Source organism: Spermophilus citellus (assembly GCF_964194105.1).
Source record: "Spermophilus citellus genome assembly, chromosome: 1".
NCBI lineage: Eukaryota > Metazoa > Chordata > Mammalia > Rodentia > Sciuridae > Spermophilus > Spermophilus citellus.
The window spans coordinates 116,642,942-116,666,966 of NC_138182.1; the positions used below are offsets into that span (position 1 = coordinate 116,642,942).

A 24,025-nucleotide genomic window follows, 5' to 3' on the forward strand; every position below is an offset into this window, starting at 1 on the left:
TGCAGGGAGCCTGGCTTCTTGTGGCTTGCAGCTCTCTGCTCTGGGAATGGCAACCCAGACTGTCATTATGACCCATGAGTACATAACCACTATGCTCTAGAGAGGGACAGCGGGGTATGCGGCTGGCACCGTGACAATGGTAAGGCCATTTGTACTTTTCTCACCAGCAGGCTCTGGGTAGAAGTACGGCCTCAGGGGCTCAGTGAACTCGCTTTTGAAAGTGTGGAGAATGGTGCATTCAGTCACATTGTAGAATGAGATCAACCCTTCTTTATACTGCAGAAAAATGCCCACCCTCAGGAGGGGCCCTGTGACCTGGAGAACGTGGTGGGAGACAGAGAGGGCCTTGTACGTGCCATCTCTCAGGCACAGGGTCCAGAACCCGCTCTGGGTCTTAGCAGAGATGTACTGTCCTTTGCGGTTCACTGACTCCACACAGATCCCGACAGTCCACTTGCTGTTCCCTGCTACTTCCACCTCCCAGTAGTGGCTGCCACTGGAGAAACGGTTCTGACCCAGCACGGCTGGCATTGTATCAAATCGCTCAGGTTTGTCAGGCACGTCCTGCTTTTTGGTCACGGATTTCACACACTTTCCATCAGGTGACACGGCAAGGTAAGGGTGAGCAGTGTCTTTATCCAGTATTATGTCTTCTGCAGAAGGAAGGAGAATTAATGGTACGACTTCCACTAGAACCATCCAGATTGTAAGACAAGGCAAAAACAGGTCACACTTGAGGTTCTTTTCATAAGTAAGCACAGGATCTATTTCCCATGAGGCCATTCCACATCAAAACACAAAACGGTTCTGACTCAGTGTGAACTATCCCTGAACTATTTCATCTCTACAACAGACGTGAGGTGTTTCATCACAGGTTCCAAAGGAACTGGTGATAGGTTGGGACGACCATGGTTAGGGCCTTGACATAGGTAACAACAGTACAGATATCAGGATATTTCTTCAATATTTAAGCAAGGTCTACCCTGCCCACCTGGGTGGATTCAAAGGGATAGAGGTGGCTGTGGAGGCCCTTACATGCAGAGCAGAGAGACAGAGCGTGCCTGAGGGCCTAAGCAGCGGGAGGTGGGCGGTGGGCATGTGAGCAGGCAGAGGACCCAGCCAGAAAGGCAACACTCGGAGGGAGGGAGGCCCCACCAGAGCCTGTCTTCAGGAACGGGGCCTCTGGACAAAGTGGAGGGCAAGGGAGAGAGTTGAGAGGGCATGTTCAGAGGCAGCTCCTTGTGGAGGGTTGACAGTCGGACAGATGAGAGGGTACCCACGGTGGGGGTGGCAGGGACTGGATCCACAGAGGCAGCCCTCTCCACCTTCTCTTTTCTAAAAGGAGAAATGGTGGTGTTTGTGCAGGTTGATCAGGGGAACCTGAGAGGCGTGAGAGCTCTGAGACTTCAGGAGAAGAGAGAAAGGGAAACCAGCCCATCTCACCAGTCCGCTTGATCTAGACAGTCTTGTGGCTGTGGAATTGCTGAGGTCAGGACAGAGAGAGGACTGATTTCTCACTTACCTAGAAAGTTATTTCAGATGAGGTGACACCATGCTACCTCTGTTTGCACAGCTAATGCACTGTGGTCTTTTCTAAAACGAAACCTTTCCCAGTCAGCAAATTGGTGCTCACTGGACAGAACGTAAGCCCCGAATCAGGTTATGTTGACAGTTCAAATGTGTGCTAGAGATGGGGAGGGAAAACACTTCTCTTTTTTTTTCACAGGGGGACTGATGGAACTTCAGATGGCATTGCAAGCACAAAGTCAGTCTTCTCCACAGAGTAATCACTTTGCACTTACCTGCAAATTTTCGGATTTTATTCAGACCTGCAATTGATGAAGATGTTCAAGGTTAACTGAGTGACAGGGAAGGACAGGGCTGTTTTAGGTAATGGTACATGGCACATCAATTGGGAATCCTGGCTTCACTTACCCTGCTCTCCAAGGAATTTTCTTTCTTCTGCAACAGCAAATAGGAAGAGGTAAATGTTCTAAGTGGTCACAGGACACATTTATAATTTACCTTATGATAGAGACACAGGACTTACCAAGCTCTTTGTTAATTTTATCTAAAACAAATCAAACAGGTAGAAAGATATTAATTTACAAAATTCTGAGACATTTGATCCTTAGCTTTAATTTTATATGACTTGTTTGGCATTACTGGATATGTGGAACATATCTCTGGGCTCAGAGATTGAAGAAACTAGCTGCCTCAGACCACACAGGGCATCTCTGGGCTCAGGACTGCATGGGCTGGCTGCCCAGAACACATGCAGGGCACACAGAGAGCCAGAGCTTGTCTGCCCTGGAGGTCACTTAACCTGCTTCTTAGATCTAGTGTCAGAAACTGCCATGCACTGGTTCTTCATGGCAATTATTTTTGTTTAGTATGTATTCATGTTATTAGAGAGAAAAAGGGAGAGAGGGAGAGGGAGAGGGAGGGAAGAGAGAGAGAGAGAAAGAGAGAGAGAGAGAAAGAGAGAGAGAGAGAGAGAATCAATCCTATTATATTTTCAATAGTTAGATACAAAATGTTAAAATATCTTTTTATTTATATTTTAATTCATAACAGCAAAAAAGACCATCCAATAATGCCACTTCATCATCTTTTCTGTTCATTTAAACTTTATTTCATATTTTCCACGAAAGTAACAAGCATAGTTTAATGCCTGAATATTATTTATTTTTGTAAATAATGACTAGTGGCCTAGTCTTTTCTGTTATGGATTTAATTTTTTTTTCTTATTTTGGATCAAAGCAGACACACAAGTAAATATTATTTATATTTCTCATCTGTGAGATTATAAAGGCCAAGAAAAATAACAAATATTTTTGATCTTGCTTTACAAGGTCAGCCAGGACCCTCTCTAAGGGCCTCGCCACTTGAGTGAGTCACCTACCCTACCAGTCAGGGGGACCAAGAGGACCCTGGAGGCTAGGAAGCTATCTACAAACATTTTGCAGAGGAGTGTCTTTGGGGAGGGAAATGTCCCTAACAGTTCAAGGCAAGCCCCATGTGGTCAGCAAGACTTTGACCCATTCTGGCAGATGACACAACTAGTAGAGGAAGAGACTGAAGGGGCCGGCTTCTCAAAAGTTTCTAAGGGTAGGCCTGAAAAATATCAACTTACTGAGCAGTAGAAGGAGAGGGGTCAGCACAGGCGTCACCTACTTGGTCTTGAACACTCAGCAGGGAAGTTCAACAATGTAATAACACGAGGAGGAATGAGAAGTCGGACAACAGGGATGCAGGGAGACTTGAGAGGAAGACAGAAGCCCTTTTAATGTGACGCTATGTGCAGTTGTGGAAGCTCTAGCAGAAGTTAAGTAAAGCCCCCAAGTCGCCGAGAAGGGGTTCTCACGGACGGTTGCCTGGCACCAAAGCCCTTCCACCAGACTCCTGCACAGAGAAGGTGGAGCAAATAGCTTGGACAGGGGCCCTGTATTTAGAAAAAAAAAAAAAACAAGAAAATATGATCCCAACTATATATTTTTAGTAGCCCATATTTGTGGAACCATTTAAAAGGAGAGAAGCCTAACTGGCAACTTCAGACTTTGGCTCACTTGTATTCCGCTTTATAATTTATCATGGTGCTTCCACTTTCAGGCTTAACTTCTGATCCTTTTTGCTTTTATGTTCCAGCTATTGTTTAAAGACCAGTTTAGCACTGGGACAAAGAACCTGCTGACCAGACTGGCCAACACTCGAGGTCCCTCAGGACTGAGGAATGGGCAGAGGACAGGAAAGATGGTGACAAGGACTTAGATTCTTTACTTTGTCCTGTAAATGTCTGTGGGGGGGCTAAAAGGGGGACTAAAGATTCAGCTTCTCTGCTTGCATTTTACACCAACCTTCTTTGCTCCAAAGTCATCCTGAATTCCAGGACAAAGGGATGATGGATGGACCTCATGTGAAGAGTGGAGTCCACCCCACCTTCCCCAGCTCAGGCAACAGCAACTTCCTTATTGGACAAGGCCCTGTGGGACCAGCCTGAGATAAGGATGGGCAGGGCACACCTGACCAAGACCTTCTGTATTGGCAGCTGTGCAAAGCCTCCAGCTGTGTGAGCTCTTCACACTGGACCTCAGTCCCCTTTCTGTAAACCCTCAAAGTCCTTGTCAGCCCTGAAGACAGGGCTAAGGACATGGGTCCCCACATCTTTCCAGAGTAGATGATCAAAGTTCCTTTTCAAGTTTTTTAAAATAAAAAACAAAATAAAAAACCATTCAATATCATTAGTCATCAGTAACTGCAGGTCGATACCACCATGAAAAACCATTTCACCCCAGTTAGAATGGCTGTGATCGAGACAGAGCAAAGCATCATGGTGAGTATGTTGAGAAAAAAAGATCTTAATGCCTTGTATGTAAAAAGATGAGCTGAAAGTAGAAGAGGAAGTATTCTGGAGGGGGAAGAGAAGGAAGGAGAAGCCAGGGTAGAGGTAGGACAGAGAAAATCAAAGCACAATAATAGTCACATGAAGATAATGGCATGAGGAAGCCCATCAATGTGCTCCATCAATCTGCAGTAGAAATTATGTTATCTTCCAGCTTTAAATCTTAATGTTGTTGTTGTTGTTGTTGTTATTATTATTTATTATTACTATTTGGTACCAGAAATTGAAGTCAGGGGCAATCAAACACTGAGCCACATCACCAGCCCTATTTTCTATTTTATTTCTAGTCATGGTCTCACTGAGTTGCATAATGCCTTGCTAAGTTGCTGAGGCTGACTTTGAACTCACAACCCTCCTTTCTCAGCCTCCTGAGCTGCTAGGATTACAGGTGTGCACCACTGTGCCCAGCTAGAGGTTATTTTATCAGTGAAGTTTTAGGCTTGGTATCTGTTACTCCTTTGTTCCTTTTTCCCTCTTATATAATAACTGGAAAAAAGTATACCTGTCCCATGTCTTTCCTTATATTTGGAATCATGAACCTTGCTGATTTCACAGGCTCTGGGCTGGAGAAGTATTGTCCCCATGTGACTCATACCTGGAGTCTTCCCTGTGTCTGATTCAGATGAGACTCTGGTCCTTAGACTTTTCCTTTGGTGATAGAAAAAATTCGGACTTTGAGGATATTGAGATGGAATAAATATATTTTGCATGGGAGAATGACATAGATGTGGGGGACCAGAAATTTTCACCATGGAAAGCTGTGGTCTGAATGTCCCTGGAAGTGCATGTGGAAGAAATAATCTGCTATGCAGCTGTGTTGGAAGACAGAACTATTACTGGGCAATTCTGTAATGGGAGAACCGTCCTCATGAATGAGTTAGTGCCACAATCATGGTGTGAGCTGGTTCTCTTTGGAGTGTTCCTGATAAAGGAGTGGGCGAGGCACCTTCCCTTCTCTATGCTGCACATGAACTCTTCTGCCTTTCTACCTTCCACCATGAAATGATGCAGCAAGTTGGCCCTCACAGGATGCTGGTGCCATGACCTTGGACCACTGTAAGAAGTAAATCTGTGCTTTAAATAAATCAAGGTACATATGAAATACCAGTCTCTGGAATTCTATAATAGGAGCATAAAACAGATTAATATAATATGACCAATTTAAGTAACATAAACTATAGTTATGAGCTTTTTTCTTCCATGCATGATGCTTTTCTTTTTCTTATACAAGGGCAGTTTGTTTGCATTGTTTTAAAAATGCATTTGAGCCTGGCACAGTAGTGCACACCTGTTATCCCAGTGGTTTTGGAGGGAGAGGCAAGAGGATAGCAAGTTCAAAGCCAGGCTCAGCAACTTAGGGAGGCCCCAAGAAACTTTGTGAGAGCCTGTCTTAAAATAAACCATAAAGAAAAGACTGGGAATGTGGCTCAGTTGTTAGGCACCCCTGGGTTTCGTCCTTGGTACTAAAACCAAAAAAATGCATTTGATTTTATTTTAAATTAAAACCAAGTATTAATTTACCCTGTATGAATGAGTTGGTCACAATTATTGGAAAACATAAACAAACAAATAAATAAAGGCTTAAAGAACAGGATATGTCTGAAGTCATCCTAAATCCAATGAGGGGTTTCTTTGCACAGGCCCATTTGAAGCACTGCTGTACTTAGAAGCTTACCTTATGGAAGAAGATTTTGCTAGGCAGAGAATCTTCCTCTGAGTTCCCTCCAAAGTCAGATGAAGCAGGGACAACTTTGCAAATACCATTGTGAACAACTCCTGGCAAACCTGGTGGCATTTTGTCTGGTGCCTAAGGGGAGGCGGCAGCGTGGGATGCTTTGAAACAGTCCCACCATGCTGTTCTTGTTTCTTTGCTTTCACACAAATCTCTATGTGTTGGCAGCATGGAGAGCCCTCTTTGGAAGAGTTGACAGGCCCCGGCACAAGCCCAGGAGCAGGCTCCTCACCCCTGGGCATGGCACCCACACAGCCATCCCAAGCTGAAGCAGGATATTTTTGATAAGTTTTGAGGCTCAGAGTCCCTAGGAACAGGCAGAGCCTCTTCCATTTGGGACCCTATGGCCTGTCTCCTCTAGTGGGGCTGTGAGTCTTGGCAGTGGCACTATGTGCAGTGGAGCAGGCCCAGTCCCTCCAGAGACAATGACCATTCTGTGGCTCTAGGATGAGCAATGGCAGGGCACTTGGCTGTGTGTGTGTGCAGTGGTAGGCTGCATTTGGATGGAGTGTGGACTTGGGAGAGCAAAACAGTGTTATAGAGACGTGGGGCAATGGACACTGGAGTGGACAAAGAAGAAACTCTCTCTGGAACCCAACATAATTTAAGGACTAGATTCCTACTTCTCCCAGGTTCATGAATTCAGCCTTTCTGCGACCATATCCTGGATAATGGTGAAATCATCATATTCATGAGCACCTCAAGAGATTTATCTTCCTAAAACAGAATGGTGAGTTTCAGTATGCAATGGCTAACTAAAACTTACCACATTTCTCCAGGAGTGCAGCTGAAAAACAAACAAGTGGGAAAAAAAAATTAGCTGACATGGGTGAAAATGCAAATTCACCTAACTGATGACCCTTAACTCATTATCACCATGCACAGGTCAACAATCCCTGGTCATGGGAGGCTCAATGTAGTGAAATACTTTATGAATATATTGGGCCGTAGACCAGCTCTGTCAGTGAAAGAGCAGTGAGCATGTGAGAGGAGAATATTCAGGCCCAGGATACATTGTTGCCTACATGGTAATTTAAACTAATTTTTAAGCTAATTTATTATTTCACAGAAATAATTGAGTGAGGATTAAATAGACGCCATAGATTCATTTTGATTTCATGGGATCTCAGAATTTGGTAAAGCAGATAAAATCATGCTTTCTCTGGAAATTAATAGCTATGATTCTGGTAGTAGTAAGAATAACATTATCTGTAATATGTGTTCAGGTTTTTAAATATGCAAAATTTTAATCTTGAGTGTGAATGATATCACCTCAATAGCATTATCATAGGTAAATTGCAAATGAAAAATGCAGCTGAGTGAGATTAAAAAACTTCTGCAAGATCTTGGAAATCTTAAGTACTGAAATAATTTTAAACAGGACAGTCTGATTTCAGATCCCATTAATACACATTAAAGTCTAATCACCACTTATTTATCTCCTATGTGAACCAACATTAATGAATGGATGAATAAATTAAAAGGAACCACAGAAATCACACAGAATTTATTTCCTTCAATGAAACAGTTTTTATTCAATAGATTAGGCACTGTTAGATTTGTATAATGGCTCAGGAATAAATCTGATTTGTGAATTTTAATACCAAATACTGAATACCAAATAATCGGCTGACTTTTAGGCTGTTTGTTTATTGGAGCGTCTCTGAGTGGATTCCTTCTTAGCTTTCTTCCAGAAAACCTCCCACCTAACCGTATAATGCATTCTCTGCCCTCAAGAAAATGTGACATGCGCAGTACCACCTGAGCGCAGATCCGTTCGGCCTCTCAATTCTTGGCCAGCGTTCAGGTAACATTCTCTCCTGGAACCAGATCTGCGTGCTGGCTGCCTGGGCTTGGCTCTGCCTGGGCTTGGGAAAGAGAGTCCCAGGGCTGATGTCCCTCTCCTCTGACCAGGCCACCTGCTGGCACACTCTGGACAGCAGTGCTTGTGGAGGTCCCTGCTACCAGCCCTCTCCTTCCTCACCACCGCCTCTCACTCCCCGTCCCTGCTCTTCAGCTCCTTGGCCTGGCTGGCCCCTCCTCAGCAGGACCCATGGGCTCACTCCTCTTGCTGTGGGAGGAGTCACTCGTCATCACTGTGGGGCGTGAGGGAGGTGGAAGGGCTGAAGCTCCACACCAATGCCTTCCCCCATCCCTGCCGAGGACTGTCTACCTTCTATGAATGCTCAATACAGACCTTTCAAATTACCATGATATTGGTTTAATTGTCCCCAGACATTATTTTTAGGTGATTAAAGGAATTACTAATGGATTTTGGTTTTGTTGCAACAATCACAAATATCAATTGTGTATATGTTAAACTACTGCATAGGTCAAAAATAAATGTCACTTACCTTTCTCTTGTTCTATTTCTTCTATATATGAAAAAGTACAAAAAAACCCAATATTAACAAATTTCCTCTTGTTCTTAACCACAGACAGTCCATCCCAGGATTTGGTCTCCATTTGACAACAGAGAACCTGAGACCAAAGCTGGGTGTTCTAGTGTGTGTGACACAGAGAGGAACTCATATTACCTGCGTAAGAAATCATAACAAACTGAAAAACACTTTTTAACCTGTGAATATATTTATATGGAACAGAATATTAAAAAGTTTCCCTTTATGCCTTTAAAGTTTCGGGTGAGGTTCTCCTGCTGAGAAAACAGGCAATAATTAGTCACAAACTCTCCATCCTCAACTAACTTTGAGGTACTCAATTCATCACCAAAGCATTAAAGAGGAGAAGACCTGTCAAGTGACCAGGAGCAAATAAAATAACTCAGGGCAGAGCCGGCCCTGGATGGTATTTCCAGAAGGGCTTGCTTCATTCTGAGGACCAAGAAGGAGGATGCCTTTTGCATTCTACATAAACAACATGTCTTAGGGAGCTCCAGAAACAGCAAGAGTGTTTCCAGATGCACATCTTAGTGTTTTAGAGTCCTGGCTCTTTAGCCGTCCTGAAGCCTGGGGTCTTCCAGGCTGGACCTTACCTCAGTCTCCACTTTGTGCTGATTCTCCTACATAAACAGTTGAAGATATCTGGAATTTCCCTGCTCTTCCATTCATCTGCCTCACATTTGGAGTATTTCAGACATCAAGGGTAAACAGAACCTCAGAAGCTTCTTCGGAAGTGTCACAATAATAATCTCTGTTTCGTAGTACCTAGTTCATGTTTTCTCAAAACAGCAGTTAAGCATTTGACCAAATGTGGCCACATAGCACACGGTCACTTACACCTTTGCTGCTGGCTGTAGGAAGACATACAACCCACTTGCTTTAGGCAGGAATCACTCTCATTTGATCTCACTCTAAGTCCTTCAGAAAGGCTTCCAGAACCTTTTATTAATAGAGATCTGGGGTCATAATTTGTCTAGGAAATGCAGCCTCCCACTCTGCACCCAGGGGACATCTTTTCACATCTCCTCGAAGCCTCTGGTTTACCCAGCACTAAAGCACTGAAGACAGGTCAGGTGCAGATTTGAAAAGAGAAAGAAGAGGACCCTGTCTCAGCAGAGGACATCTCTGTATTGATGACTTCCTCCTCCTCCTCCTCCTCCTCCTCTAATTTCTTCTTCTTCTTTATGGGTACTGGTGCTTGAAATCAGGGGCATGTAACCACTGAGCCACATCTTCAGCCCTAGTTTGTATTTTATTTAGAGATGTGGTCTCACTGACTTGGTTAGTGCCTCGCTTTTGCTGAGGCTGGCTTTGAACTTGAGATCCTCCTGCCCCAGTCTCCTGAGCTTCTGGGGTTATAGGTGTGCACCCCCACACCTGGCTCTTCCATTCCCTGCTCTTCCATTCATCTGCCTGGTTCTGTGTTGACATTCTTAAAGGTAATCCTCGGTGCCCTTGCAACCACTGGCCAGTCCCAATATGTCCCTTTATGGCAAGATGGACAACTTAAAGACTCCCTTTGGAACCACCACTTCTTCCTTCTTAGGTCCTGTACAGTCTGGCTGGTCCCCCATGGGCTGGCACGTTCCTAGGCAGCTCTTGACCTGACTGTTCAGATGGGACTCTCTGTGGCCCAGAGGAAGCTTGTCAAATGCACGTACCAAATTGCTCATGCCAATGTATGACCAAGTCACTATACAATATTAATTGCCAGGAATAACAGATTATATGAAAAATTAGGTGTTACAGAGTATTCAAACCTGAGACTAATAAACAGAATGGATTTCATATTTCTCTTATCCTATATGATTTGATGGATGGAACTGGAGGCTATCATGCTAATTGAAAGAAGCCAATACCCCCAAACCAAAGGCCTAGTGTTCTCTCCAATATGCAGTTGCTGACTCACAGTAGGCAGGGGTGGGAGGCGGGCCATGATTAGTGGGTGGGAGGGAGGGGAGAGAGGACTGGAAAGGCAGTAGAATGAATTAGACAGTCATCACTTTCCTATGTTCATATATGAACACATGACCAGTGAAATTCCACATCATATACAACCACAAGAATGGGCAGTTATTCTCCATGTATGTGTAATATGTCAAAATAAACTCTACCATCATGTATAACTAAAAAGAATGAATAAAAATATATAAATCAATAATCACTTTAAAAATGAATTTTAAAAATTATTCCATGAAATTCATCAGCCAGACACAAAATAATTTTGAGAAACATTAAGTGATCGATTATATGTCATTTCTCCTTAAATATGTCTATAGATTCAAAAACATGCTAATCAATATCTGCCTCAAAAAAAAAAAAGATTCATTCTTCCACTCAACAGTTAGTTATATGTCAGCCAAGGGCCAGAAACTCAGCAGGCCACCAGGTCTAGCAGTGAAGGAGAGGTAGCCCCACCTTGTCACCTGTACAGACCAACATGCAAGGTGACAGGGCAAGCAAGAGAATGGGAGCCCGGGGAGGGCTCCATCCCACCCCAGGGGGAACAAAGAGTCACCACTCTCCTGGAGGGAAGGCAGGGCTAACCTGGAGGTAAACAAGGACACACAAGTTCCAGATGGAAAAAAAGCAAGTCCAAAGACCTACAAGAGGGCAAATATTATAAAGGACAAAGCTGACAGTGAGAGACACTGGCCAGATGGAGAAGTAGGAGGCACCAGGCCCCACCTTTCCTCACAAGCAGTGAGGTGGCTATTCCCAAACAGGAATAGCTCTTCAGGGGCCCCAGCAAATGATAACTCCAAAGGAAAGATCACCAGGAAAAATCAACACACTTGAGATGTATGGAGAGGCTGATGGAGAAGGGCTGCAGCTACGTGTGTCAGCCAAGTGGGGTGCGACCAGGGACCCCGAGGTCTGTGTTGACAGTGTGAAGACATGGTAACTACGTGTGGAATCCCTCTATAGTCTTAACATGAAGCCAAGACACAGATTAAAAGTAAGGGCATAGCCACAGCAAATGGTCAAAGGACACATAATATAAAAAGATAAAAATCGTGACATATGCTTTCAAGAGGTGTGTTGGTTAATGGAGTTAAGATGTTGAGTTTCATTCTGCCCAGTTCATTTCTTTGTGGTCATTTAGGTTCCTGTTTGCTTAAAATAGTTTGTTAAAACTATGTTTTCTGTAAGCCTCACAGGGACCACAAAGCAAAACTTATAAGAGATGCACAAAAATCGAACAGTGAGGAGTTAGAATACTGTGGGAGAAAATCATTTAATCACAGATGCTAGGAGGAGAAAAGGGAGAAACCAGTAAGAAAACAGGCCCATGGCAGTAGCAAGCCCTGTTGCCATTGACTGCCTGAGTGCAAGGGGGTTGAATCCTCTCATTAGAAGACAGAGTGGCTGGAGGCATTGGAAACAAGTCGCAGCTGTACACAAACCACAGGAAAGTCACTTCACCCATAAGGACAGATACACCCAAAGTGAAGTGATGGAAACCGTCTCATGCCAGTGAATCTAAGAAAGAACCAAGTCACCTGGACTAATATGGACTTTAACTCAAAACCATGTGGAGAGACAGAGGAGAACATTAGCCATGACATGTTGATATAGCAGGGAGAGCTACAGCTCTATAGGTATACACCACCTTGTACAGCTGGAATATATGCAAGCTTTATTTGTCCTGATACCTCAACAAAGCTAAAAATAACAAGGTTGAAAGAGACAAGAAAATAAATTAAATTAAAATATATTGTGAGAAAAATCATTAAAATATGGATAAATGGGTCAATCGTTTCAGATATTTTTAAAATTTTATTACATAAGATCAGGAAAAAACCTTTAAAAAAGTTCAGAGTTGATTCTGATACATTTGGTTAGTATTTCCCAACATAATAAAGCAAAAATAATATTAAGGGAAAATTTTAAAACTGAATCACAAGAAAAATCAAGGTGAAAATTAATCAGAATTTTGTTGTTGATGTATTCACCTAGAAACAATCATAGAAAAGGCCAACCAAGAATATGCATCCAGGTTTAGGGTTATGGTTAGAATTAGGGTTATGCTTTATGTGGCCTTAAAAAAATAAAATCATTTAATAAGCTGAGATATTCACAGTGAATATGCTTCAGTGTGATAATCTTAAAATTAAAATGTCTGTGTGACTACAATTCATAATATTATCAATGATAATTTCAGCAGATAAATGACATAAATACACTTTAAAATAATTGATGATTATTATGTCTAAATTAATTGTAACATAACTTTAATATATCAAATATTTTTCCACAGTATGTTTGCCTCCAAAATGTAAAGAAATCGTACTCACCTTTCTGCTTAATTAGCAGTTCTGTATGAAATGAGATAAGTAATAAACAAAGGTAAGTCCACAGCTATCGAAGTCTGGGAGACTTGCTAGAGAAGCAATCTTGACTCGATTCTTTCAAGCCATGACTTTATAAAAGATTAGCCAGATATGAGATAAGAATGAGGACAAGGCAGAAGAGTTGCTGAGACGGTGTTTCCTCATCATCCCCAGGTGGTTTTCTGAGACTTGCAAAGCACTGTGGAGGGCCATTGCCCTGTGGCCTGTGTCCACCCCTGCCTCAGGTTTCTGCTCTTTTCTGTGGGGCTCCCTGTAAGATATTCCTCAAAGAACTCATCTGGTTCTTCTGTGAGACCTGAGCACTAAGGGACAGGGACAGGGTCCCAGGCCCTGGGCAGGAGTAGGTGTGGAAAGAGTGGAAAGAGTCAGGATGCCCTGGACCAGACAGTCCATCTCCAGGGCCACAACTGGAAGAAATCCTGGGCATTGCAAAGATGTTGTTGTCCTTGAGCACTTCATAGGGTGTGACTTGGTGATGATAAAGAGCAATGATTCTTTGGTTATTGGTGTGTGGGCATGGGGAAGGATTCTAAACCCCAGAGGGTTAGAGAGGATCCTCCAGGCACAGAGAGGCAAATGCAAAGAAGGCACTTCACATACAATTAGGGAGCCTTCCTTCTTCTCAAACCCAGGGAAAGGAGTAAGAAAGCAAAACCAGCAAAATAATGAGCAAGAAACAAGAAGTGGTAACAGCAAGCATTGGTAGAGCTCTCGATAGTGGAGGGGGGGGCTGTTTTCAGATTGGATCCTTTTCTAGGATTTTATGGATTTACTGCAACCTTTCCTTTAGCATTCTGCCCAGTTTCTACAACCAGTTTCTTTATTCCTCGGAATCAAAGTCATATTTACAACCTGGAAGGAATAACAGAGATAATAATCCAACAAAGCAAAGGGATGCTTGATCAAGCTCATTAGGGACACTAAGAATCCCAAACTCCCCATTGATATTTATTGATATTTCCTTCCTCAAATCTGTCCTTCAAAATCACCTGGCCTTTAAATTGTAGCCAAATACTTTAGGAGAGTGGAATTTATGAATGACTCACCATGTGTCCCTTGAGCCTATCTTAAAAACAAATATGTGCCCAAGTTAAAAGGTACTTGGCCCTGGGCAGTAAAATCCTGACAGTTCATTATTCCACAGGCCACCAAAGTCTATGACTTGTGTAAGTTGGGATTTACGTTTTCGATGTGCATGAGCTCAGAGATGTGGCTGTGCTCAGAGCCACAGTTGACAGGGAAAGATGATCTCGGCTTGTGATTCCATCCATGTCAGATTGGGATGGGTCAGATGGGTTTGCCTGAGCACCCTCTCCCTCACCCCTTCTCTGAGTGTCCACTATGGTACAGGAGAGAGTTATGGGTTATGGTACAGGAGAGTTCTCTGGGTTATGGGGCTCCCTGGGGGAAACACTGCCACAAGCATTAGGCATTCTCTATTTAAATAATTTTAAACTGTCTGAAGGATAATTTCTCTGATATTATTAACTGGTTGGAGATAGAGGAACAGTCAATACCCAAAGGAGATTTACCTCCAACATCGTGTTTCTAAGCTCAGGTAGTATTGATGATTCTTACCCATGATTACTCACCTGGAGGGGCTCTTCACCTGAGAAGTGGCCTGCAGAGATCATACTTGCACCTCAAATCTTTGCCTGCTCTGGAGACCTGGAGACCTGCTTTTCTGATCAAGCTCATCATCTGCCCTCCAGAGCCCTGGACTAGGACACAGGACAGTGCTTCCCCTCTCTAATTCCCTCAGAACTGCTTTACCCTGTAAGCCTAGTGCCTCCCCCAGGGCCAGCCTGCTCTGCCAGGGACGTCTTTGCAACAGCAGCAGGACCAAAGGTTCTCATCTTCAGCTTGTAGCATCTTAATCGTAATCTTTGGGATGAAGCAGGTGCACTTACCTGGTCCAAATAAACCAAGTGAGTGAAACTGGAGTTTCCAAATGGCTCTTTTGATTTTAAAATCAAAGCAGAATAAATTGTCCTCTTTTCAGAAATAAATCTCAGTCTATTTCTCCTTCTTACATCTTCTTCTCTACTTGTAAGGCCCACAGGTAGGTAAGACCCAGGTGTGGACACACTTGGTAACTGCTTGTCTTCTTGCTGGATTTGACCCATTCCTCAACTTTGGACTATTCTCCTACATTGAGTTTTAATACATTGACTTTAAACTCTGATGTTTAAATGCTTCTCAATATTTTCCTAAACCATCAGTGTGGTCCCTGGCCCTGCAATGTCAGCGTCACACATTAGCCTATAGAGTCCTCATTTTTAGGACCAGCTTGGACCTGCTGAACCAGAAGTTGGCATAGGGCTCAGCTCTCTGCACTTTTAACAGCTGAACCTGTGGCACCCCCAAGTTGGAGACCCTATGCTCTAGACTTGCTAGGCAGTGTGGTATGGCGATTCTGCCTGGGTTCTCTGGAACTGCCAAAGCACAGCTGCCCCTTGGAGATGTTGCTGGAAGTGTGCACACAGGCATGTTAAGCTGGGCAGGTGGCCCGTCCTCACCCATGCTTTTCCCTGATCTGCTGCTAACACGGATGGCCTGAGTTCCTTGGAACTTTCTGAGCTCTCCCACTTCCCACACCTTCTCATGCTGGACAATGTGTTCCAGAGACATAATGGGGGGATGAGGTTCTGTGAGTTAAAACTAAGCCAACTCACCATGCTTTGTCTTGAGTAGACCTAAGAAAAGAAAAGAAAAAAAAGATGGATTGATTGGTGAGACTCACTGGGGCCTGGGGGAGCTGCCTTTCAGCTCACAAGAGCTCTGCAGATCCAGTTAGATATCAGGTCCCCACAGAGTTCCTATCTGTAGTTGAAGGAGCCCAGAAATGTCCACATTCCTGTCTTCCCCAACTATAGAGAGCAGGGTGCAGGAAAAAAAAAAGGGCAACAGAAAAAAAAGTAAATCGTGCAGCTGGCTCTTCAGGATACTGCAATGGGGTGAGCATCCGTCAATAGAGGGGTCTAACGCAGCCACATCCTGGTCCTACAGGAGGGCTGGTCAGGGTCTGGACAGCACTGGCATTGATGCTGATGGAGGGAAACCTTCCAACAAACTGGGGGACATGCTGGAAGGCAAGGCCTCAGCTCTTCTTCCAGCCCTCCTGGGAGTGATTCTTTCTGAGAAGCGTTTTTCCTTCACTGCCCACAGATGAGCAGTTGGTTCCCATCCTGCACAGTTCCCTGGGCTACCCAGGTTTCCAACAGTTGGCTTCAATCCCAGCACTGCCCACCTGGAGTGAAAATCGGGGCATGGAAATGAATTCTCTCAGGAGATGCTTTCTTTGGAGACTGGGAAAAGGTAGGCAGGCGCATGCAGCCCTGGCGTGAGTGTAGTTTAAATCTGTCAAAATCCTGTGACTGTTCCCAGAGGAGTCACCTGAGCCTGATCCAGCATGCACCTTTCAAAGTTAGAAAACACTGGCACTCTGAGGACAGGAGAAGATGCCCTAAAGCTGACCAAGGGGTTCTGCTAAGAGAAAGCGCCATAGCCTTTGGCCATCTTTGGATGGAGAGACAGATAAATAGACAAACAGACAGACACATACATCCATAGGAGGTTCTAGTTTTTGAATCTGAAAAAAATCCCACAGACACACGCATACTTCTGGTGACGAGGTGGCTGCCTCAACCAGGAAACCTGTCAACTGAGAAAGACGCAAGCCAGAAGGTGGAGGTGAATTCTGTTTCCTGTTCAGGTTATTCTTTCTCAGTTTTAATTCTGAAGACTGCCCCTCATCCACTCCTGACTTTCTTGCACAGCAGTCCTTCGGTCTGTCCCCACTTACCTTTGTCTTTCCTAGCAAGCAGGAACACAGCACAGATGGCTGCAGCGAGGACCAGGACAGAGACGAGCACAACCAGCACCACCATCCAGGTGCAGGAGCTGGGGAACAAGCCCTCTGCAAAACAGGACACTCTCTCAGGGTCCCTGGACCACATGTCCTTCTGGGAACACTGTCAGGAAGGGCCCAGTTTCCCAGTCCAGGCCCCTCTCCTGGTAATCCTGAGGAATCAGGGACCCTGAAGAGACTCCTGCTGCCCTGCGACCCCAGAGGTATGGAGACACAGAGGATTTATTTTAAAAATTGTAAGAAATTTTAAACCCAGTGAAGATACAAAACCAATTCATCAGCTACCTAGGTACTAAGAACATTTCTTAAAATCAACACAAAATTCTACATATCTATGGGGTGCCAAGTGAAGTTTTGATACACATATACAGTGTTTAGTGTTCAAATTGGGTTAACATTCATCTCTCTTCAAATAGTATTTCTTCTTGTTGAAAACATACAAAAACCTTTCTGCTAGCTTTTTAAAACTACCATGTACTTCATCATTATCTATCGTCACTCTACTGGACAACAGAACACCCAGACCAATTCCTTCTTTCTGACTTCTTCCCCATTGACCACCTTTCCATTATTATTTAACTTACATTAGCATCTCTGTATTTGTGACTTGTAATTATTTTTTAATAAGTAATATCTTCAAAAGCACCACGTTTCTCCTTCTGTCCACTTCTCCCCCTCTACTAGGTCATTCCTAAGGGACTTTGTCACGAGGCCTCTCTATGCAATTAACTTTTACATATATGTATTTGTGATCCTAGTAACAATGCAGAGGAGTCCTGGGAGCTTCTCTAGGATCAAGGAGGGGTTGTGATGGTTTGGCAAATAGGTTTCCTGTTCAAGATTCTAGAAACAGAATTCTACTTCCCCTCAGGGCCTCTTCTGGAATGGCCATGGCCAGCAGTTCAAAGTGACTATTGGGAAAATATTTTAACAATGGGTCAGTTCAAGAGAGGCATCAAGGCCACTCATTGAAGGACTCTATTTAACTATAAAGCACTGTATACTTGGAATTCTGTAAGAGAGTACATCACTAACTACACACCAAATGTAATAAATATGTGAGTTGATGAATGTTAATTAGCTTGATTAAGGCAATACTTCACAATGCATGTGCATATCGATGTCACCTGTCATACCTTACATAGGGGACCTTTACTGCCAACACCTTTTACTTAATAAGATTTGTTCAAAACAGGCCTTAGGACACTATTGTTGATGGATTACCTTGATCCAAAAATCTTAGCAAAAGGCTTATAAATGAATCAATTGGGAAATTATTACTTATATAGTAATTGCTTCCAACATAAATATGAAGAACTATATTCTTTTTCTGTTTTATCTTCTACATTTTCATTTTCAAAAACTCTGTATTACTATAATTTTTGCTGCTCTAATCCCAGCTCATCATTTCCTGTTAAATGTTTATTCCTTTCTCCACTGTACAGTTCTGAGCAGGAGGCTCCATTCCTTTGCTGTCCTCTGAGCTTATGTTATTAAGATTAATACTTTTTTAAAAAAAGTAATTTACTCCTCTGACATTAGTGCTTGTCTTCTTCATGATTCCAACTTTTCAAACAAATGTGACTTCCCAGACTAAGGCACAAAAGAGTGTTGACCCAAAGTCCTTCCTTAGTACTGTTCTAAGAAGGAGGAATATGAAAGAGGAATAAGGAGGAGGAATATGAAATAAGCCCAGTGTCTTCAGGGGCTTACCCTCCCACGATGAAGCGCATGACCAAAGTCACGCACACTGAGTGGGAAACTTGGTACAAATGCCTCAGGCATGACTTCCCAGAGGGGACGATGCTAATGTCTGAACATGCAGGTGTGGCATCCAGCTGGGTACAGGGAGGAGGATGGAACAGGAGGGTGAATGTCCAGAGCCCTGCTGTGGACCTGCAGGTGGGCAGAGAGGAGGTAGCAAAAGGTGACCCTGCAGGAGCCAAAGCAGATGGGGTGTCAGGAGCACCTCTGCAGACTTGCAGACCTCAAATCCAGACATTTCCTATTAAAGGACTGTGCACTGAACCATCTGGGCAGACTTCATGCCTGCACAGTCACTGTGGGAGGGTGTAGAGCCTGTGGGGTCTTTCTGTGCCAGTGGCATGACTGCATCAGCTAACCTCATAACACTCTATGGGGAGACCCCTCTCATTCCTGCTCCCTAACACCTGGGCACTGGGAACAGGAAGGTCAGTCTCACCCAAATCTGCAAAGCTGGAAAACGACACGGAGAGGATTCCCTCAATTCATCAATGTCAACTGCACTGCACTTGTTGGCAGTGGTTTCCCTGGGCAGTGGGCTGGATGGTCAGAGGAGAGCACTGGCAGTGTCCTACAATGCTCCCTTACTCTCTGAATGCCTTCACACAGGCAGGCATTCATATTCTTGTGAAATAAACCAATGGCATTTCTTTGCCATGGAGAGAATTATAAAACAGAACAGAAGATATGTTTTCCTAGCTCTCTGGGTAGGAGGAGTTGCAAACTGGTGAATGGCTGCATCCTTCTGGGTTGTCCGTGGCGGGCCTTTGCTAGCCACACCCTCTCTCTCAATGGCCAGATCTCAAGAATATGATGCGGAGGGCACTGACCTGCTAAGGAGACACACACTCCCTTCTGAGAGCTGAGGACCGGGTTCCTTATGAAGCAGGACACATTTGCACTCAAGCTCTTGTCCACCATGATGGAGGTTTGCACTTCAAACAAGCCATCTCCGTCTGTCATCTTGGTTTCTGAGGCTGGGGTCATGTGCTGCTCCAGAGAGTCCTCCCAGTGTACCTCGGGCTCTGGATACCACCCCGTGGATGTGCAGGTCAGCTTCAGGCCGTCAGCATCGTCAGTTTCAACATGAATATGAGGGGTTGACCCCGAGCCTGGAAAGTGAAGAGGCAGCTTCTTCAAGTTCTGAGCCACTTCAAGTGGTGTGAACTTACGTCTGCTGGTCATCTTTGTAAACTGGGAGTGGGACTAAAACTAATCAATCAATCAATCAATGAATAAATACTGACCACAAAAGACTTTAGGGGGAATAAAGTAAATCACCCATGTCAACATTTAACATACGAGTCCCTATTGTCTTTTTTATTTTCCTCTCCACCCTTTGAAGCCATACTAATCATTTTACCTGGTTATTTTGAAAACTGGACACCAAACACGTTATCAATCCAAGAGCTGCCTGTGCAGCTGCCCTTGGTGGTGCTGAGGACCCAGAGGGAGCCCCACATCTGGCCTCCAGGCCTCCATCCTGGCTCTTCTCAGAGGAGCTCACCACTATGTTCCTGGACATGGTCGGGGCCCTCCATCAGCGTGGCCATCCCTTGCTGCACAGGCTGCCGAGCACTACGTGCCTGGCTGAACTGTGGCAAGGACTTGCCTGTCACTTAGTGTCAATTAGGTCTAAATGTGAAAAGCAGTTTGGACCCAGCAGCTGCCACTCTGGACCATGCAGACCTGGGCAAGGTAAGCCTAGCTGTGGCTGCAGTTCAGGGAGGCTGGGAATCATCCCTGGTGGTGAAGAAGGAGTCCATGCCATGGTGGGTGCAAGGTCAACAATGGACTGTGGAACCTCACAGGTCAGCTGCTGCGGCAGACCTGTGCCCAACACCCCTGCACTTGAGGTAGGAAGCTCTGCTATAGGACACTCGTTTGCAGGTTAGTGAATAATCACAATCTTAGCTAACAGAAATAATAAGATACAAACAAATGTACCCGGACCAACCCGCCTGTTGTGGGTTGAGTTCGGTTTCCTATAAAGACATGGTCAAGTCCTCACCCTAATACCTGTGAATGTGACATTCTTTGGTAACACGATCTTTTCAGATAATTGGTAAAGACTAGGTTGAGTTGGATTAGGGTGGGTCCTGATCCCATATGACTGGCAACTTTTTAACAAGAGAAAAAAGTTAGACCCAGGGACACAGGGACATTAGCCATGCAGATGTGGAGTTCGAGATTGGGTGGTGAAGCTACAAGCCCAGGGACAGCTGGGCTGCCAAAAGCTGGATCAGAAAGAGAAGCTCTCCCCAGGGGCCTTGGGGCCTCCAGAAATGTAAATAAATCTAGATAAATAAACAACTTCTGTTGTTTCAAGCAAACTCCTTTGTGGTGAGTTGTTAATGGAAGCCCTGAGAGTCTATTGATGACCCTCTCATGTCACCTCCTGAGGCCTTGCTAATTGGGCCCTAAACAAGCATCTGGAGTGAAGATTGAATGTTCAAGCCCATGGTGACCTTCACAGCAGGGACCTCAGTGTCTCAACAGGAAAGGGTCATTTCAGAAGCTGAGGGCTTTGAGAAGCAGTGGGGAACGCCTGCTGGGCCCAGCAGGGGGGGGGGAGGGGGACCCCATTTCCTGTGCTGACATGGAGCAGTACAGCAGAGCCAGTGGCTTCAGCTCTCGGGACACCAGCTCCTTTTCCCTAGGACATGGGTGACACTCTCAGCGCAGGGGCTGGAGAAGCCAGGGAGTAGCTGGGGCTCTATAATAAGAACATACAGCTCAGCATACAGGGCTGCTTAGTGAAGGAAAAGAGGGTAGTTTCCACTTGTCCCTCCTGGCCCTTCCACTTGAAAACACGTCCCTCTGTGTCTCATCACTGGCTGTGTCCTCGTGAGTTTAATAAAGATGGGCTTGTGTTTCATATATTCTAAAAATACAGAGCTCAGTTAGCAGGACTTTGTAGAAACATGGCGTCAAGGTGCCAGAATTTCTGGGGATAAGAGAGTAAGGTGGTGCTCTGAGTCAGGCCACTGTCCCCTGTGTTACCTACTTTGAGAATCTGAAATGTTAACTTTGAGACCATCCAGGGAGGAAACCCATGGTTTTTGCTAGTACAAAGAGACTGAGGATATGACTTGACACCAAGGCTTTAAGTGGTATTTCCTCTCTCCTAGAGGAGAATTTCAACATCTGCCTGCAGCTCCCCCAAGATGTTAGTCCATGGATCGTGCTCCTGTGAAGCTGGCTGGGGAGTGGGACAGGGATGAGCCTTGGCTTTAAGAACTCAGCTTCAGAATTCACTGAAGGCTGGGGTTCTGCAAAGATTTGCACCTGCAGCACCCACTGATGGTTAAAGATGGGGGACCGCGTGGGGTCTCACTAAACTCAAGGTGTAGGAGAACCTTTTCTCTAAGACACACAGTACGCTGGGGCTGCCCAAATGGATGACATCTCCAGCAGGCACTGATTTCTGACCTTGAACCAAACTTCACTCCTCTAGGAGGGAGGAGCAGGTGGAGACATGTGGGCCAGAAACCACACAACCTAGACCACCACAGGACACTGAGGCCTTCTGGAGAAGAGGGTCACAGGCTCAATCCAAGGACCTGCGGTTCTCCTGGAGCTGGGCTCTGGTGAGGCCTCCTAACCTGGTGCAGCAGCCAGCACCATGCTGCGTGGTGTGGAGTCCAGTGGGTGTGACCCAGGACACCTGGTTTAGACAGGCTAAAGGACTTGCTCACTGGGAGGAGGTGAAGAAACAGGCTATTTCATTTTCCTGGCTTAAGTAAAGAGAACAGCAGGTTCTCAGAGTGATGGTTCCCACTGTCATCACCAGGACATGAGGGAAACTGCAGCCTGCCTGGAGGTGTGCCAAGGGTCGCTGCCTCAAGTAGGCAGCAGAGAAGCCTTTTTTTGGAGAAGCATCTCATGTTTAGAAACACATTTTGTCACTTACTATTGCAGTATTTATACCGTGATGGACCCCAGGGCCTGTGATAATTTGGGAAGGCCTGGCCCTTCATGAATTCTGGCTTCACCATGTGCAGCGTGCTGTGAAAGTCACATCCTAAACTCAATACCTACTGAAATACCAAGCACTCCACCCGCAGAGAACACGAGGAAGTCAGTAACCCCCTTTGGGCCCAGTGGGGACCCAGAGCATGATAAGGAGCCCAGTGGAACTCATTGCTATAGCTAGTGCTCCATGCCAACAGTGCCCTATAGGAGGCTGACATGAGTTCCAATTCGTTTTCCTCAGCATTCAACCTGTTCTTTGTGCTTGAGTGGAAAGCTCAGCTTCACTTGCCCTGACTTGGGGAAGCTGTGGGAGTGGAACATCGGGGCTGCCCCCTGTTTGATACAGGAGATGAGCAGGTCCAACCTGCCCTGGCTTCAGAAGCTCAGTAGGCTCAACGCCCTCCAATGGTGGCGGCTGGTTTCTCATGAGGTCCCCTGTGAGGAGGGAGATACAGAAACTCTTTCTGAGGCCTTAAGATGTGTGTGAAGGGGGCTAATCCAGGCTCAGCTTCTCACTGAAGCTGGGCCCTTCCTTCCTCCTTCACCTGGCAGGACAGACACTTTCCTGGGGTTCATATTTGAGCAGGAGCAATACAGAAAGGCATGAACTTATGCAGGGCCCAAGTAAACCAGAAGGCAAGGGTGGGCAGCACCACATTAGACCACCCAGGATCGTGCTGGATGTGCATGGAAGTGAGGTGCACTGAACTCAGGCCTGATGGTGGGTTGTGGAGTCTCTCTCCCTCTGTCTGGCTCCTTGTGGGGTTTGAAAGCCCAGGGTGTGGGCTTCTGGGACCCATCAGAAATGAGGCACGCTAGAATCCCTCCACTTCCCTCCATGGAATTATGTTGACCATGCGGAGATGCAAATAGATTCCTGTTAAAACATAAGAAAGACAAAAATAGAGCCTCACATCTCTACCTTTCTTGGCATCATATCTAGCATTTGTGTAGCTTTGCCCAACTCTGTCCATACAGGATGGCATCAATCTGGCTCTTGATAAAACAGAATATCAATAAAAACTCAATCAGAGCTTCTGTTTGACAGGCTCACCTGTGATCTCCACATGGAACCGTGCTTCATTGTGATAGGTGGAGCTTACAAATAAACACCTGTAGTCCCCTTCATCTGCAGGGCAGATGGGGTGGATCCTCAGGGCCACCTGCCCTCTGGTGATGTTCTCCCTCAGGAGCTCAGTCCTCCCATGGTACTCTGGCCGCTGCTGCTCCAGGTAGTCCTCGGAGTCCCTGTAGTAGTGCACCAGGCCCGAGTGGTTGCCATGGAACCACCTGACTTCCATGTGCTGGGCATCTGTGGAGGGGCTGAGGTGGCAGGGGAACTCGGCCCCTGTTCCAACTACAGCGATGACTGGTGACCGAGGTCCTATCACGTGGAATTGTCCTGGAAATCAGGAAGATAAAGTGTCATGGCCAAGGGCTGGCAGGCGGGGCTGCGACTGTGTGATGAAAGCAGAAGATCAGCTCATGGACACACCGAGCCATGGCCAGCTAGTGAGCAGGGGACGC

The 24,025-nt window shown here is 45.3% G+C and overlaps 1 protein-coding gene across 1 annotated transcript; it reads right to left on the reverse strand.

Annotated features, from left to right (window-relative positions):
• Positions 1-96: 96 nt before the first annotated feature.
• Positions 97-23,799, reverse strand: LOC308647259 (butyrophilin subfamily 1 member A1-like; the record flags this gene model as incomplete). The annotated part of the gene is made up of 9 exons (XM_081291340.1): positions 97-653; positions 1,803-1,829; positions 6,901-6,921; positions 8,489-8,509; positions 16,694-16,791; positions 18,473-18,692; positions 19,354-19,635; positions 20,031-20,141; positions 23,553-23,799. The coding sequence occupies 9 exons, from the start codon at positions 23,797-23,799 to the stop codon at positions 97-99; spliced, it is 1,584 nt and encodes a 527-aa protein (XP_081147466.1).
• Positions 23,800-24,025: the final 226 nt, after the last annotated feature.